Source organism: Apium graveolens, chromosome 11, assembly GCF_009905375.1.
Source record: "Apium graveolens cultivar Ventura chromosome 11, ASM990537v1, whole genome shotgun sequence".
NCBI classification, from domain to species: domain Eukaryota; kingdom Viridiplantae; phylum Streptophyta; class Magnoliopsida; order Apiales; family Apiaceae; genus Apium; species Apium graveolens.
Window position 1 is genome coordinate 16128791 of NC_133657.1, and position 17533 is coordinate 16146323.

The 17533-nt window shown below is 40.5% G+C and overlaps 3 protein-coding genes across 3 annotated transcripts; all 3 read left to right on the forward strand.

The window, feature by feature from the left end:
- Window positions 1-929: 929 nt before the first annotated feature.
- On the forward strand, window positions 930-5314 carry LOC141696705 (PLASMODESMATA CALLOSE-BINDING PROTEIN 5-like). Its single transcript, XM_074500823.1, has 3 exons — window positions 930-1375; window positions 1472-1499; window positions 4957-5314. The coding sequence occupies exons 1-3, from the start codon at window positions 1036-1038 to the stop codon at window positions 5105-5107; spliced, it is 519 nt and encodes a 172-aa protein (XP_074356924.1). The 5' UTR covers window positions 930-1035; the 3' UTR covers window positions 5108-5314.
- A 3771-nt stretch (window positions 5315-9085) lies between these two features.
- LOC141695381 (uncharacterized) lies at window positions 9086-12475 on the forward strand. The gene is made up of 2 exons (XM_074499629.1): window positions 9086-9780; window positions 9940-12475. Exons 1-2 carry the CDS (start codon window positions 9086-9088, stop codon window positions 12473-12475), a joined length of 3231 nt encoding a protein of 1076 aa, XP_074355730.1.
- Window positions 12476-12529: 54 nt separating this feature from the next.
- Window positions 12530-14486, forward strand: LOC141695382 (uncharacterized). The gene is made up of 2 exons (XM_074499630.1): window positions 12530-13879; window positions 14001-14486. The coding sequence occupies exons 1-2, from the start codon at window positions 12530-12532 to the stop codon at window positions 14484-14486; spliced, it is 1836 nt and encodes a 611-aa protein (XP_074355731.1).
- The last annotated feature ends 3047 nt before the right edge of the window (window positions 14487-17533 follow it).

The window sequence follows — 17533 nt, forward strand, 5'->3', positions numbered from 1 at the left end:
AATGAGATAATGGAATATATAGATTGTGTCTTAAGTTTCATCTGAGACATGTAAAGGCAAGCACACGTGTTCCAGAATCAAATTTTTAGAAGAAAAGAAAAGAAAGTTGTATAATATATTTCCATCTCATGTTTCAAAAGTAATTTTTTAGAATGAAAAGAAAAGAAAATCAAAGATTAGGGAAGAAATCCTCTTTACATTTATCTCTAAAACTTATCATGTACTATTCAATACTTTCATCAATCGTAAGTAAGTCGTAATAATGAGAAAATCGATAACAATAAAACAAACAACATGCAAATGTATTTAGATTACCGGAGGTATGGAGGTAGAGGACTCGAAACCAAGATTTCTTACCAAATCATAACTCTAACACAGTATTATATAGTCAGCTTAAACCCGAGAATGAAATGTATCCTAAGAGCTATATCTATTGGGATGCTAAATCAAACATGTCAATATTATCAACTCATCAATAATATTAATATATCATTATTTCTTTCTTCAATTGTACTTTTGACACTCTCATATCATAATTTATTTCAACAATTAGCACTCAAAGTTGTCAAAGTATTCATATACAAATATAATTTAAAATTGATATGACGATACATGTCTTTATTAGAACATATAACACTTTTTTTTGAGAGGGTGGTAAAGGATATCAAAAATTGGCTACAACCTCCGACGATAGCGAACAAGAGTGTCATGTCATCTCATGACAGATGGCAATTTGACACTCTTTTTATACCCTCGTTCAAAATACTCTAACGACCCAAACCCGGGCAATATGCCTTAAAAATTTCTAAAAAACAAGAAAATAGTTTATAATATTTGGTTTTTTTTACAAATATCATAAGCCCCATAGTAAAACGAATAATTCCAAAAACTTATTATCGTTTGGGTCATTCATTGTATGTAGAAAAAACAAAGAAACCAACGGTCATATTTACGGTGTACAATCCCAGACAGAGTAGAGTACTAGTCTACTTTCCTTTTCCGGATTCAAATCAAGTAGTAACATTTCCACAAACCATGAAACTCTCTTTAACACTCATCCTTCTTTCACTTTCTCTAATCTATTCAACACCTCTTCATCTAACCACTAAACAATCTGCCCAAATCAGAGGGCAGGAGCTCTGGTGCGTGGCCAAGAACAACGCCGAGGACGCTGCTCTTCAGTCCGCTCTCGACTGGGCCTGTAGCTCTGGCGGTGCTGATTGTACTGCTATCCAACAAGGCGGCCCGTGTTACGATCCTGCCGATATTCAAAGAACGGCGTCGTTTGCTTTCAATGATTACTTTCTTAAGCATGGTTTGACCGAGGATAGTTGTAATTTTGACAATGCTGCTGCTCTTACTTCTTTAAATCCCAGTAAGCTCCTTCTTCTTTTTACTGTGTGTAATTAAGAGTTTAAAATTAATTACCGTGATTACGAATAATTGTGTTCTTTTTGTATTGTTATTTCAGGTCATGCTAATTGTAAATTCCCATCAAGGTAATTTTTAACCTTGATTACAATGCGCGTATACACAATTAGCTATTCTATTTAACTAATGTGTTGTGTTTATGTTCTGTTGTTTAGTTTTTAAGTATTGTGCCCTGTTAATTTGAACGCAATAGTACATCTTTTGCATTCATGCTTTGCATTAAATATACGGTTATCTTGGCAGCAATTTTGTTTATTTTCAGAGCCATTTGTAGCATTTTGTATAAAGAATATGCTATAAATTGTAAAGGCAGGGGAGGAATATGCAACAGAACTGCTCCGAGGATAAAGAAAAAACTAAAAATTGCAATGAAATAAGATAGATATACAGGATCTTAGACATCCTAGACTTCTTGCTCACATTGTTGATTCACTGCAGAACTACTATTTTCTGCTCTAAAATGAAGGGTCAATAATGTTAATCATATGCTACACAACTAAGTTAGGTGAAAAGTGGTTGAGCTCTTGTCCCCGTGGGAGGTCAGGACACAGGAGTTTGACACAAACTCCAGTTGTGTGCGTGTGTAATAAAGTAGGGGAAAAAAAAAGTTAGGTGAAAATATTAAGAGTATTTTACACTTTGTAAGCTCTCAAAGTTTGGGAAATATACATTTAAGTACTTATTCTTTGAAATGTGGCAGTTGAACCCCTAAACTTAAAAGACACTCTCACTTTGCAACCTTGGTTACCATTGAAAAGTACAATGACAATTTCGTATCAATATAATATAATTTTTGATATGTACCCAAAAAAACTTATATTATAATGTGATTTTATATGTTCAAAATATTAATTCGTTTTATAATAAAATATATTTTTATTATTTGGTTGATTAAATAATAGTATGATTTAATTGTATTTTTAAATAATATATGCAAACGAATATGTGATTAGATATTGTACAAGTTAAGAAATGTATTATTCGAGAAAACAAATATTTTATGTAAAGTTAGTGAGAATTAAATTCTTATATTTACTTTTTATAAATAGTGAGAGTTGGCGGTATATTGATAATTGAGTTAAAAAAATTTAGGCAATTAAATTAAATTATTAAATATACATTTTTTTTTGATAAAAACCCTTAACAAACATTTTTGACAAAATGGATGGAAGTGATTGAAAACAGTTGCCCTTTTTGAAGTTTAAGGTCCACCTGTCCCGTAAGTATGAATACTATAAATGCCAAACTTAGAGCATGTCCAACAAAACCTAAAACTGTTAGCTAAAACAAGATTAACTAAAATTTTATTGAACCTGTAACCACTTTTAGCTATAATCATTAGCTATATTCAACTTTTTTAATTAAATTCAAATATATATTAGTTAAAATAAAATTATAATATTTAATAAATTATATTTAATGCTAATAGTAGAATATTTTTATATTTATGTCGATATTTTAAAGTAAAATTAATAAAATAAATATAGATAATTATTAAGATTGATTGAAAATATAATAACATACTTAAAATAAATGGAAAAAATGATTAACAAATATTAATACATATAAATAAAATATATTATGACTAAAACATATCTTTTATATTAGAATTTTTATAAATTTAGTTAATAATAAAGTAACATTTTTATAATTAACATTACATAATATTTATTATGTTCTAAATAAAAATATAAATAATATATATATAATAAAATAATGATAAACATATATAAATAATTTTTATATTTTAATAGTATATAATATATACATGTACACACCTACTTATCAATTAGCTTACAAACCTATTTTCACACATTACATAAACATAAAAATAATAATACATAAAGACATGAAAAAAGAGTTATAGACTAGGGTTTGAGAAAATTAAGAAAAATAAGGAAAATGATGTGGAATAATATAAAGGACTAGAAGAGGATTAACAAATATAGAAGACCAAAGCCCAACTATAATTTACCTTATCTTTGTTTCCCGGGCCTCTAGTGAGTTAAGACAGAGTTTGAAAAGGTCAAATCTTTGCCATCATCTATGATTGAAATGCGAAAACTTCTTGCCATTGGAATGACTTAAAATTAAGACAATAGGTGAGTGTGGTTGGGGATGCAACTCAACTATTAATAAGGGAATTTATCTAAAATACTACTTTTTATAAAGTTATTTGCGATTTTACCAACTTCTGAAAATATTTGCAAAAATATTATTTTACTCTGCAAATGTTTGCAAAAATACGATGTTGCATAGGTTATATTTATTTGAACTGTGCAACTATTTTAGTTTGCATTTCGGGTTGCATTATATGTTGCATTTTAGAACATATTGTTACAAGTTACAGAACGCATTTTTGCAAATATTTTGTAGAATTGAAGTTGCACATGTGGTTGCAAAGTTGCAAAACGTATTTTTGCAAATATTTTTAAAAAGTGATATTACCTCCGTCCCACTCAATTCTTTACATTAGGGGACGGGGATCAACACGCATTTTAAGACTTTCTTAAATCATGGTTCCCTAAGTAATTTTAAATATTTTTTTCTTTTAAATAAAAAATAATGTTTAAACTTTTATACAGAAAAAAATTCTAAAAATAAATTATAGAACCATACTTTATAGTAGCTTTAAAATTTGTGCCGAGCACAAGGAAAAAGCATGTAAAGAATCTAGTGGGACGGAGAGAATAATATTTTTGCAAATTATGAAAAAACCCCTATTAATAATGTTGGGTTGGTAAAGTTACTTTTATTATTGGTATTTTCTTTTGTGTATATATTTAAATAAGATGCACCAAGGCACAATCATATTTTTGCTACACATAATGTACAATTTCATTTGCAACTCAAAATTGTAGGATAAAACTTATTAGATTCGTAATTCTTGATGGGGTTTGTCACTAAATTAATAAGTTTTTTTTCCCTTTTCGGGCAACAAAGTATAAAATTGTCCCTCCTCTCTTCCTACCATAATTAAAATTAATTTCAAGTACATCTTTAACACTACTTATGTCGATATGATCGCATCTTGATTAATATAAATCTACTTGGATTATGCAATTGAATATTCAGTACTTACTGTCTGAGAAAAATAATTTATTTCTAGTTTGAGACAATAAAAAACAATGTAATTTTAATTTTAAAGTGGTGGCAGTCCATGGTTATGGTTTTCAAACGAGTTATATTGTCACTTATAAAGCATCAGATGCTGCCTACTAACTGGCACAATGCTCTGAACACCTACTGATGATTGTGTTGCATATTTCTTACAGAAAAAAAGTATTACAACTCACACAATGATATGAATTGCTATAATATCTGCAAAATGTTCCATGACTAGTGCATAAAACCCACACAAACAACACATAATGAGAATAAGATTGAGTACACTTCTTTTTGTTTTCTACAGATTCAACACAGCTCAATCAGTTACAATTTTGGGTAAAACTTAATTATTAGGTTTTGTTTTTTTGCTACTATCATCTTATTAGGTTTCTTGTTCCATTTTTCCAATGGATGCAGTTCAACAGGAAAAAATGGAAACTTTACCGGCTCATCGTCTGTGGGAACTGGCCCCACGTTTGCAGATATTAATAACAGCAATTCTATTGATTGCCTAAGATTTTGGGTCTTGATACCAGTGATTCATCTAATCTCTGGATTGTCCTTCTAAAAGTGCTTTCGACTGGTTGTGTTGATAGTGTTATTATTTTAACAAGCGATAAGGCGAAAGCAAAGAATGCATCATGTATCAATCCGAGGTGAGGATACCATTTCTCACATTTTTTCGTGTAGTTAGCTGTAGCTATCCCACTACATTGGAAATGTATTTTAAATTCTTTTATTCTATATACTAGTTCCCTTTGGTTAGTTTAATTTACTGATTCCAGTGCTTAGATTGAGCCCATTTCAAGCTGTTCAAGTGTTACTCAGTATTTCTACTTCTGAGAAACTTTTGAGTTTATGGAACCGCAAACATTATAACTTCACTTGTGCATCTGATTGAATAATTTCACTAATGGATCTGAACCTGTGATATGGTTTAGTAGAATTTAGCTCTTATTTAGGATGAAATTCACACTTAACAGTCAAAATGGATATTAGACAATGTCAAAAGCTTAGAATCCAACTAAATATATAAACTTGCATTCCCACCTAACATTAGGCATCACTGAGAGATGTGTCTGTTATTTTAATACATCTTGACAGAATGATATTGCCCTTCACTGTTTCTCTTATTCAGATAAATTTTTCTTTTTGTATTTATGAATAAATTGGCAGAGAATCATAATTGGAATTCAAATTGTAAATAGTCAAAATTGAATTCAAATTGTAGATTTTTATGTAGTTTAGTACTCACTCCGCAGTTGCAGATTTTGTTTTGGGAATTACTCATTCAGCTACTCATAGTGTTTTCCTGCAACTATTAAAGTGGCTCTGAATTGCTGAAGAATATGGTAACTGGCACTAATGGCTCATGTGCTTATATATGATATATACATTACGTTTAGCAGAATATGCTATTATCTTGTTGATGAAACAGGATGAGGTATCGGAAACTGAGAAGAAACTGACAGAAATAAAAATATTGGATTATGCATATATAGGTGTAAATTTAGCTCAACATATATGAAAACCAACCATTCTCATGGTTGATCCACCAGAACTATTTTGTGGAGCTTGGAGAGAAATGGAAAGAAGTTACTGTTTTTGTGTGTAACGTAGCTGATAGGACGTGACTTTAATTTATTTAGCTGAGAAATTGGTTAGGTTTTGGATTATAAATCGATATTTTCTTTTAGGCAATGGGATTATATAAATATAACGGAAAGGGTAGGAAACAAGCTATGTATTTTTTTACAAGAGGCGCGATTTTACAATTTAAACCGGTAAAATACCAAATTCTCAAAATTGGGCGTACAGTTTTGCATAAAATAAGAGATGTGTTATGCCGAAATGTTGGTATAAACAATATTCAGATTAAGATTGATAAAATAGGTAAAATTGAAGGAGAAACGCCTAAAAACTAAGAAAAGATAAGATTAACTTTCCATAAACAGATGGCACGCCCTAAGAACGCGCTGCATTGGTTAAACGGTTAAGTGGCCCGTGACCGTTTTGCCTTAAAGGCGCGCCCTTGAACATGACGAGGCGCGTCCAATCGTTGAAAAAAGATAGATGAGTGGCTTAATTGGAGTCTGTCCTATAGTGAGCCTTAGGGCGCGCCCTAGGTAAGGAAGGCTCCTTGGGTGGATCATTTGGACATGATTACTTCGACATGTCCATACTGTGGCTTGGGCAGAATTAAAGTCAGCCCCAAAGATAAATAGTTTAGGGCGCGCCTTATGATGTAAAATGGTATGAGAAACCAAAAGCTGGTGATACAGGGCGGCGCCAACATACAGAGATGTTAGGGCGCGCCTTGAATTTCTACTTGGACATAAGTATAGCTTTTATGTGCTGATTAGGTGGATTCTCTAGAAGGCTCAAGGAAGATGGAGATTATTATTACTAACCTACTTGATGCAGGTACTCTATTGAGGAACTCCTTCCTGTAGCATATCTACAGGAAAGGCGGTGTCCGTGGTCAGAGACCTCCAGGGGTATGCCTGGACTGAAGACCTCCTCCTGTAGTCAATGGTGTCCTCATTGGGGATGTGGGGTGAAATCTGGTGTGTGCTTTGGGAGCTCTGTCTCTGTAGTCAACAGGTGTCCTCGTTGGGAGACTTCAGAGTATCCTGCACTTTGCACCCAAAAGCTTGGGATCACTTGTCCTGCAATCTGGTAGGGGCTCCTTATCGGGGGACAAGGATGCGTCCAACATTTGGGGTGAACCACGGCTATACCTGCGTCCACGGACTAGAGAAACAGCTGGTAGCGGAGGGTTATCCTTGGCCAGGGAGATGCCTTATCCGTGAAGTCTCGAAGCCGCGGACGAGCCTTGGGCCTTTGTGGTTGGGCCTCATCGGCGGACATTCCTAAAGTTAGTAGAAGACGGTTTCCAGTAGGTTTCCTATTGGGCCTCGGGATAAGAAATCTAAGCCCATTAGGTTTCTTGTTCCCCAAGAACTATGTGGGCTTGATCCCCTATAAATAGGGGTACGTAGGCACATTGTAAGGGGTCAGAAGCGAGAGCGCAAAGGAGCCACCACTAACCCTAAGCAATCTCAGCCCCCAATAATCACCACCACCAAATACTGTTCATCTTTTCCGACGAATACTGTTCATCGGATCCACCGACTACTGCTCACATTTCCGACAAAGAACCGCCATCACAGATCTTGTTTCCGGCTACTAACCTCAAGTTTTGTTGTTCCCAAATTCCTCCGTCAACAAATTGGTGCTAGAAGGAGGGGCCTTACAAGATCTACATCTGGGAGGAAGGATGTCTCAATATCACGATGGAGGTTTTTACGATGGAAGTTCTGAAGAAGATTCCGATCATGGCTATGAATATGAACCCTACGTTCCGCCGATGACTGACCGTCCCACACCGGATGTTGGAGGACAGCCGTCTGTGCTCATCAGCAACGCTGACTTGTTGGAACAACTGTATCGCATGGGCGATGCTTTGAATGATTTCGATTCAAGGTTAAGCACCGTGGAACGACGCAAGGGCAGGAGAGGTCTTCGCCACAACCGAGCGGCTCAGGCGCCTGAAAAAGCACCCATGACAGACAGGGATGTCTCGGCCGACCATGGCCACACTGAAAGAGGACGCGTGCCGATAACCCCGCGACGCCTGGACTATTCTAATGACACGTCCCCGATCGTTGAGCTAGTGGAAGAAGATGCTGATGGACGGGAAATTATGCGAACAGATAACCGGGGAGCCACCCATCCACACCGTTCTGGACGTAGTCTCGAGGAACGCCGGCAGGCGGAATCAATACCGGAGAATCAGCCACGAGGCTTCGCAGCTCTGAAAGATCGCTTGGGGATTCGCTTGGGCGATGACGATTTGAGAATGGTGTTACTTGAATGGCAGAGAGAAGCTGATCACGGAGATGTGACGCCCCATGATACAACGCGTGTGCCCCTGAATTCCCAGGAAAATCGGGAGCGGCACCGCGATCCAACGCGTGTGCCCTTGAATTCCCAGGATAATCGAGAGCGGCACCGCGATCCAACGCGTGTGCCCCTGAATTCCCAGGATAATCGGGAGCGGCACCGCGATCCAACGCGTGTGCCCCTGAATTCTCAGGATAATCGGGAGCGGCACCGCGATCCAACGCGTGTGCCCCCGAATCCCCAGGAAAATCGGGAGCGGCACCGCGATCATGGACGTGGGTATGGAAACGATCGATGGAGAAGGCCTCAATGGAGGGGAAGAGGTGGAGGCCGAGGCAGATATTTAGACGGATACCGTCGTGACAATTACCGCAGACACCTCGATTCTCGCTGGAATAACCAAGCAGATGGCTATGATTATGTGGAACATGATGACCCCAGGAATATAGAAAACTATGACCGCGGTACGGTTCGAGGTCGCGGCCAAGGTGGAGAAGAGAATCAAGGGAGAAATCAGGGACGAAATCCTGAAATAATTGTAATACCTGAAGACGCCCAGAATACGAACCAGCAGCAAGCCCCTCCCGGGGGGAATCAAGTGGAAATACCTCCATTGTAACCCCAAGGTTCACAGACTCAAATGCAGACCATTCCCGGCGTGGGAACTTTCAATGTAGGAGATTTGAAAAGGCTACTTAACCATCTCGAAGGCAGGGTGGCGGCTACAGCTGAAATCCCGTCCCCATTCTCGGCAGTAGTAAGGGATGCGCAATTGCCGGCCGGGTATCGCAACACTACCAGCGATCTCCGCTTCCACGGAAACTCAGATCCGGTGGAATTCCTGGGTCGTTTTAATATAGAGATGGATGTGTACCAAGTCCCGGACTTGGCTCGATGTCGTCTCTTGGCGGCAACCTTTAGAGAAAGCGCCCAGCAGTGGTTTCAAAAGCTCGGGCCAGGAGTGATCACCTCGTGGGATCAGATGAAGAATTTGTTCTTAACTAAGTTCCAAGCCGCGGTGAGATACGCTCCCTCTGTCACAACTCTTGCCAATGTTAGGCAAAGAGAAAATGAAAGTTTAACATCGTACTTCAAAAGGTTCAACGCCGAGTCTACTAGCGTGAGGGGGGCCTCAGACGAAGCCCTAAAAAGTTTCCTGATCACAGGATTAAGGGTTGGTTCAGATTTTTGGAAGCACTTGCAAGGGAAAGATCCGGCCACTCTCGCATATGTCTTCGCTTTGGCAGAATCCTTTAAAGCTATAGAACAATCTTTGGCAGATGTACAACCAACTTCACAGTCGAGTCAAAGAAACAAAGGAAGGAAGAGGGATAGGTCACCAAGCCCGAGATACCGAAGGGATAGTCGAAGCCCAGGCCGGATAAATACAACAAGCACAAGGAGGGGATGGAGCCCTCCCTCAAACTATGACTACAAGACAAGCTGATACACACCTTTGGTCGCATCTATCGACCATATCTATGAGGTAAACAGAAATAAAGGGCTATTTAGGAAACCTGAAGCTTTATCATCATGGCAAAGCAAAGACAAGAATAAATATTGTGAATACCATGAATCATCTGGACATAACACGCACGAGTGCCGACATTTAAAAGACGAAATCGAAGCGTTTATCAAGGAAGGATACCTCGGAGAATGGGTAGTCAAGGAAGTAAGGAAGCACAAGGATGACAGGACAAGGGAAGAGGAAAGACGAGCCCCACGCGGGACAAACAATGATACCCCGGAGGAAAATAAATTTATCAGAGATGGCAGTATCCGAACAATCTACGGGGGAGATCCCGGAATGGAATGCAGCAACCGAGCCTTGGCAAAATACGCTAGGGAAGCCCGGTTTAGGCCTCTCACAGATATTCATAGGGTGGAAACCCGACCACCCAAAGTGTTTAAAGGGGAGTCCATGGATATCACTTTCAGAGAAACAGATGCCCGATGGGTACATCACCCACACAATAATGTGTTGGTTATTTCCATCCAAATCGGTACAAAGAATGTCCATAGAGCCTTCGTGGACAATGGAAGCTCCGTAAACATCCTCTATTACAGCACCTTCAAGAAGATGGGACTGCCTGATCAGGATATATCGGGGGAAGACTCGTGGGTCTATGGTTTTTCAGGTGCAGGAGTTAGAGTCATGGGGTCAATTCGGCTCCCATGCACACTAGGGGAAAGCCCACTGCCGGTAACAAAGATGCTCGAATTTAAGGTTCTGAATCAGGAATCATCCCACAACGTGTTATTGGGACGACCTTTTCTACGGGAGATGAGAGTCATCACTTCAATTCATCACCTAACAATCAAATTTCCAACACCAAATAGAGTGGGAAGTATCAGGGGTTCCCAATATGATTCACGGGAGTGCTACAGGCAAACAATGAAAGGGTTCAGAAAAGACTCCCACGCCGATGATACTCCGGACATGGATCGAGAGAAAAGCATTGAGCAACCAACCGAGGAAATTCGAGTCCACTATTATGTTGAGCAAGAAGAAGAACATCCCTCTGAGTTGCCCTCGACAATGTTGTACCTGGAAGACACAATCAGAATTGAGATGTTGGAAGAAGAAGAGGAGGCGATGTATACCATAGTCCAAGCAGATTTCCATGGGGAACGTTTAGAAGGAAGATTCGGTGTCTTGCAAAGCCTCGAACAGGGTGACGTCATTCCTCTTGCAGAAGCACCCCCGCCCGCAAAATATACTGAAAAAATTGATAACTCTACTACGCAAGGCACACCTCCTGAAGGGAATGCACCCTCTCTACAAGATCAGGAGATCTATAATCCCCTTGACTTGGATCCCCGGATACCAATGCCGACGGAAAAGATGGGGCCAGCAGAAGATACGATCGAGATCCCCGTTGATGAAAAAGACCCGAGTAAGGTTCTGAGAATAGGGTCCCAATTGACACCAAGGTTAAAGGAAGGTCTGTCAATATTTTTGTTAGAAAACCTTGATGTATTTGCATGGAGCCATTCTGATAAGGTGGGGATTGATCCAGAAATAATGTGCCATCGGTTGAATATCGACCCCAAACATAAAGGGGTTCGACAAAAACGAAGGGCCGTAAGTGGAGAAAGAGCTATAGCCCTAGCAGAAGAAGTAAAAAGGCTCCTAGACGTCGGACTAATTCGAGAATCTTTTTACCCAGAATGGCTAGCAAATCCGGTATTGGTAAAAAAGCCCAACGGCAAATGGAGAACGTGCGTGGACTTCACCGACCTAAATAAAACATGCCCAAAAGATAGTTTTCCCCTACCAAGAATTGATCAGTTGGTCGACGCCACGGCGGGGCATGCCCTGCTCAGCTTCATGGACGCATATTCCGGGTATAACCAGATCCTTATGTATGAGCCTGACCAGGAGCACACCTCTTTCATCACTGATAGAGGGCTCTACTGCTATATTGGAATGCCATTTGGTCTGATCAACGCCGGTGCCACTTACCAAAGGTTGGTAAACAAAATGTTCAAGAAGCAGATTGGGAAGACTATGGAAGTGTATGTGGATGACATGCTCGTGAAATCGAAAAGGACGGAAGACCACGTCGCCAACTTAACTGAAATGTTCCATATCCTGAGAAAATATAGGATGAAACTAAACCCGCAGAAATGCGTGTTCGGCGTAGAATCGGGAAAATTCTTGGGATTCATGGTCAATAACCGGGGGATTGAGGCCAACCCAGCAAAAATAAAAGCTCTGCTAGACATGAAATCCCCCACCAATGTCAAACAGGTACAGAGTCTAACAGGAAGGATTACGGCCCTGAATCGATTTGTGTCAAAGTCGTCGGATAGGTGCAAAGAATTCTTCAAAGCAATCAAAGGGAGAGGGAAGGATTTTCTGTGGACCCCTAATTGTGAAGAAGCTTTTCTGAAAATCAAAGAACAACTGGGAAATCCGCCGATGTTGACCAAGCCAGAAGACGGAGAAACATTAATTCTATATTTGGCGGTGTCAGAATATTCCGTCAGTGCCGTCTTGGTAAAGGAAGAAGCAAGCTCCCAGTGACCTGTATACTATGTAAGCAAAAGGTTGTTGGATGCAGAAACCAGATATACCAACATGGAAAAATTAGTGTACGCTCTTATTCTTGCGGCACGAAAGCTAAGACCGTATTTTCAGGCTCACCGAATAGAAGTTCGCACCGCTTATCCGCTCCGGCAAATTTTACATAAACCCGAATCGTCGGGAAGAATGTTAAAATGGGCCATAGAGCTAGGGCAATTCGATTTGGAATATTGTCCACGCACGGCAATCAAAGGACAAGCGCTGGCCGATTTCGTACTTGAGTTTGATGAAGAAATTGATGATAAGGCCATAGTACCGGCAGAATCAACCTCGCAAGAAAGTCATCAGGACGAAAAGAAGCAGGAACTCCCCCACCCGTGGTGGACATTACATGTGGACAGGGCCGTAAACAACAGCGGGTCCGGTGCCGGGATAATCCTGATCACTCCAGAGGGGCACCGCTTGATGAGTGCTATTCATCTCAAATTTTATGCTACCAACAATGATGCTGAGTATGAAGCCTTGATTAACGGTCTGAAGTTAGCTCTGGAAGTAGGGGCCGTGAATTTGATAGTTCGAAGTGATTCTGAATTAGTTATCAATCAAGTCAACGGAGGATTCCAAGCCCGAGGACCGCGGACAGAGCTGTATATGAGATGTGCAAGACGCCTACTGGGAAAATTTTCAAGTGCCAGACTGGAAAGCGTTCCACGAGAAGAGAATAGTAATGCGGATGCTTTGGCCAAGATGGGGTCGCAGATGGACAACGTCCAACTTGGACAAATCCCCTTGGGAATCCAGGAAATTCCAAGTATCCCAGAGGTGGAGGTGTGTCAAATGCAAGAAATCCCAAAAGAAAACTGGATGACCCCCATCCATAACTATATTCAATCAGGGGCTGTACCGGAGGATAAACTACAGGCTCGACGTCTTCGGTACCAAGCTACAAAGTATGTCAAGTATGACAGGGTACTATACAAGAGAGGATTGAACCAGCCACTGTTACGTTGTGTGGACAGGGAAGAAGGAAATTATATTCTCAGAGAGGTGCATGAAGGGATTTGTGGCAATCATTCGGGGGGTGGTTCCTTAGCATTTAAAGTGCTCAGACAAGGGTACTACTGGCCGACTATGAGGGAAGATGCTTTTAATTTTGTCCGGGCCTGTGATCGCTGCCAACGGTTTGCCAACTATTCCAACATCCCGACAACCACCATTACCTCAACAGGGCCTTTTGCCATGTGGAGAATTGATCTCATTGGAGAGTTACCCAAAGCAAAGGGGGGGGGTGAAATACACTGTGGTGGCTGTGGACTACTTCACCAAATGGGCAGAGGCCATGCCATTAGCCACAATCACGGCAAAAAAGATAAGGGATTTTGTGTTCAACTCCATAGTATGCAGGTTTGGTATTCCTTACAAGCTCATTTCAGACAATGGGAAACAATTTGATAGTAAGGAGTTAAGGAAGCTCTGTGAAGACCTAAAGATTAAAAAAGACTTCGCCGCGGTTTATCATCCGTAGAGTAATGGTCAGACAGAAGCCATAAACAAAATCATAAAGCATACCTTGAAGGTTAAGTTGGAAGAAAAGAAGGGAGACTGGCCAGAAGAAATGCCCATGATCCTCTGGTCTTACAATACGACTGCTAGAACGACTACAGGGGAAACCCCATTTCTACTAACTTATGGATATGAGGCCATGGTTCCCGTGGAGGTAGGAGCTGGATCCCTCCGGAGAGATGTCTTTGTCGAGGAAGATGCAGAAGTTAACCAGAGGCTTCACTTGGATTTGCTAGATGAAGCCAGAACGAACTCTCAATTAAAGCTTGCTGCATACCAGCAGAGGGTCGCAAGGTATTTCAATAAAAGGGTTAAATCTGTACCATTCAAGGTTGGGGATCTTGTGTTGCGAAAGGTTATGCCTAATACTAAGATAGCTCAACACGGGGTGCTTGGGGCTAATTGGGAAGGACCGTACAAGGTCAAAGCTATACTCTTTCTTATTTGATTCTCATGTAATAGGCTAGTAGCAAATAAATTCCTTCTAGCCTAGGGGGGGGTAGTACATGTGACTGCGAACCCTGGAACTAGCAGAAGGAAGAATTTTTTTTTCAAATAACTTCCCCATAGAGCATAGTAGCCATGGGACCGGTGTAATTTGAACACTAGAGTGCATTATCAATCAAAAGGAAAAGTTACTTCAAATTGTATTATCTGCCTAACATGAAATTACTCATTTGAAAAACATCTGAGGCGCGCCCTATATTGAGGCGCGCCCTGTCTAGTAATTGTTGATTCATAATCAAGATTAAATACAGTGTACGAGGGTGAAAGGAATAAGTGTTCAGGGCCATCAAAATAAGCTAAGCTCCCTAGGTTAAGGCGCGCCCGTGGACTAATACTTGAGTAAAATATCGCAAAGGGATTACAAATAGGTGTTATTTGCAAATTCAAGAAATAAGGCGCACCCTATAGTGACAAAATCCATGGGAACGTAAAAAGGCCAAGTGAAAAATACAAGTGCCTTAACAAAGTTTTTATAAAAAAGATATTAAGCCATGCAGAAAGTCACGATGCAAAAAGGAAAAGTAGCAACAAAATAAGTCATACAACTTTGCACAGCATCAAAAGAGGGTTGGCTCCTCATAAGTATCTGAAATTTAAAGACTTTAAATGATTAAGGCGCGCCTTGGGACTGGTCTGTTGGAGGAATAAATTGGAGGGGGACAGTTGGATCAACTTCAGGCGCGTCCTTGGAGAATTCCTCTTGAGGCGCGCCCTCCCTCTCTTCTTCTTCTTCTTCTAATCCAAGCTCTATCCTCCTTGCCTTGATTTCAGCAGCATGCTCTTTTTTGAATTCCACCATCTCAGCAACAGTCTCCTCCCCAAATTTCTCAAAGGAATAGTAAGGATCATTGGCCACAAAGCCCACCCTGTAAAAATGAAAACCATTGGCAAATGCTTCATCAGTCATTGCCCTCTTCTCATCAGGCCAGCCTGTTTTCTGTTGCTCTTCGAGGTACTCTATCCTCAAGTTGGCACCAACAAGCTCAGTATGGAGAGAGGTAGCCTTTTTATTGGCAATCTCTAATTGAGAAGTGAGATTGGCCACCTCATCCTTGAGGAAAGAGATCCCAGAATCCTTAGCTTTGATGTCTTTGGCATGCAAGAAGTCTTTGTCTGTGAGGGTATTCTTCAGAATGTTGTTATCACCCTGCAGCCTCTCTAGGCGCGCCTTCTCCTCAAGTAATTTGTCCACCACTTGGGTGGAGTGGATGAACAGTTGGCAAGAAGCTTTTATAGAAGCACAGGCAGCAACTCCCAAATCCATAGCCTGCCACTGTTCCACTTCTTCATCTGAAACATGAAGGGCACCCATGGGGCCAAGAGCGCTGAAAGCAGTAGAAGAACCAGAAGGCGCGCCCTCTGTTCTATGTCTCTTAGGCGCGCCCTATTTTTCTGTAAGGTCAATTACGGGCCGTTTTTGAACAGGTGTTGTTTGAGGAATGGGAGCTGAAGTGGGGACGGATGTCTGTGCTGCAGGAACATCTTTCTTCGACTTCGGCCTAGGCTTATCACCAGGGCGCGCCCCAAAGGATTTAGGGATTCTTGGAGGGGCCATTTCTGCACAAAACATGGGACATATTAGTTAAGCATGGCAGTTAAGTATGTTGAGCAGGGCAAGGAATGTGGGTAAAATAATAATAATAATAATAATATTGACAAACATGTATAAAATGTTATGCCTAAGATGCAAAGGGCGCGCCCTGGAAGGTGGAGCTTAAATAAACAAAAATTTACATCTAGTGTGATTATTGAAGATGACAGAAGAAAAGGACGCGCCAATAGGATAAGGGCGCGCCTCTATATCCTACGGTTAGTTAACCTGAAGGATTCGGGCCTTGTAAAGAACCGTCCTCTATTTCTTCTTCTTCTTCTTCTTCTTCTTCTTCTTCAGCTTCTTCGCTACCTAAGTCGATAACACGGGAAACAGGAGCACCTTTCCTAAATTTTACGTATTTGCACTTCACTCCTACTTGGTCAGAAAAAATCCCTACTCGCATCAAGTTGGATCGAGTAACTAAGGATTTTAAGTTCCACATGTCAGAAGCCACTCTAAGGAGGGCTTCAGCTCGTTTTTTGGGCTCGCCTTTAAGGAGTTTTGAAGATGGTCTGTCTGGAAAAGTATAAGAATGAGAAAAGAAAGAAAAAATGTAAAAATAACATAAGGGAAAAGATAAAAAGGCGCGTCCTTACTTGGTGACTTGTTGAATCTTATTCTTATCCTGGGAACGTCATACAGGTAAAAAAAGTTCTCTTTCCAACCTTTCTCGTGGCTAAGCTTGCCAGAGGAGAAACCCTTCTTGTTATGCTGCTTATCCACCACCAAATAATAGTACCCGTGGTCAGACTTTCTTAGATTGAAAAAATAAGCAACTTCGACCATGGACGGTTGGGGAAAACCCAAGTCCGTATAGAGGATGAACAAGGCCAGGACGAACTTGTAGCTGTTGGGAGAAAGTTGGAGTGGAGCTACGTCTTAGAATTCTATCACTTTCCTAAGGAAGGGATGTAATGGCGCGCCTATACCTAAAGACACCAGCTTGGGGCTGGTCACCATTCTGGGAATTTTAAAGTTTCTCCCATAATTGAAGATATGGGGCCGCATCATGCTCAAAGGGCGCGCCCATATGCCTTCCATGTCATAAAACTCCATGAGCCATCCTAGTTGTTCGTCTGAACAAGCCGAAGACAGGCCCACGCAGAAAAGCTTCACATGTTCCTTCCCGAAACGTTTCTTCATAGCTTCATTACACGATTCGAATTCGTCCCAATCAAAATCCAATTCACTGTCAGAAACTTCCCAATGTTGGAAGGGAATTGGAGAAGGCCTGAGAGGTGGAAAATTGAAAGGAGTCTTCATCAAAGAAGTTTTCTTCATCACGGAGTGGTGATACATTTGCTTCAGGCGCGCCCTCGTGAGTAGGAGAGGTAGGCGTGCCCTTTGGTCGCTGAGGAGATAGACTTGGGGAAACAGCCTTGTAAAAAACCTTG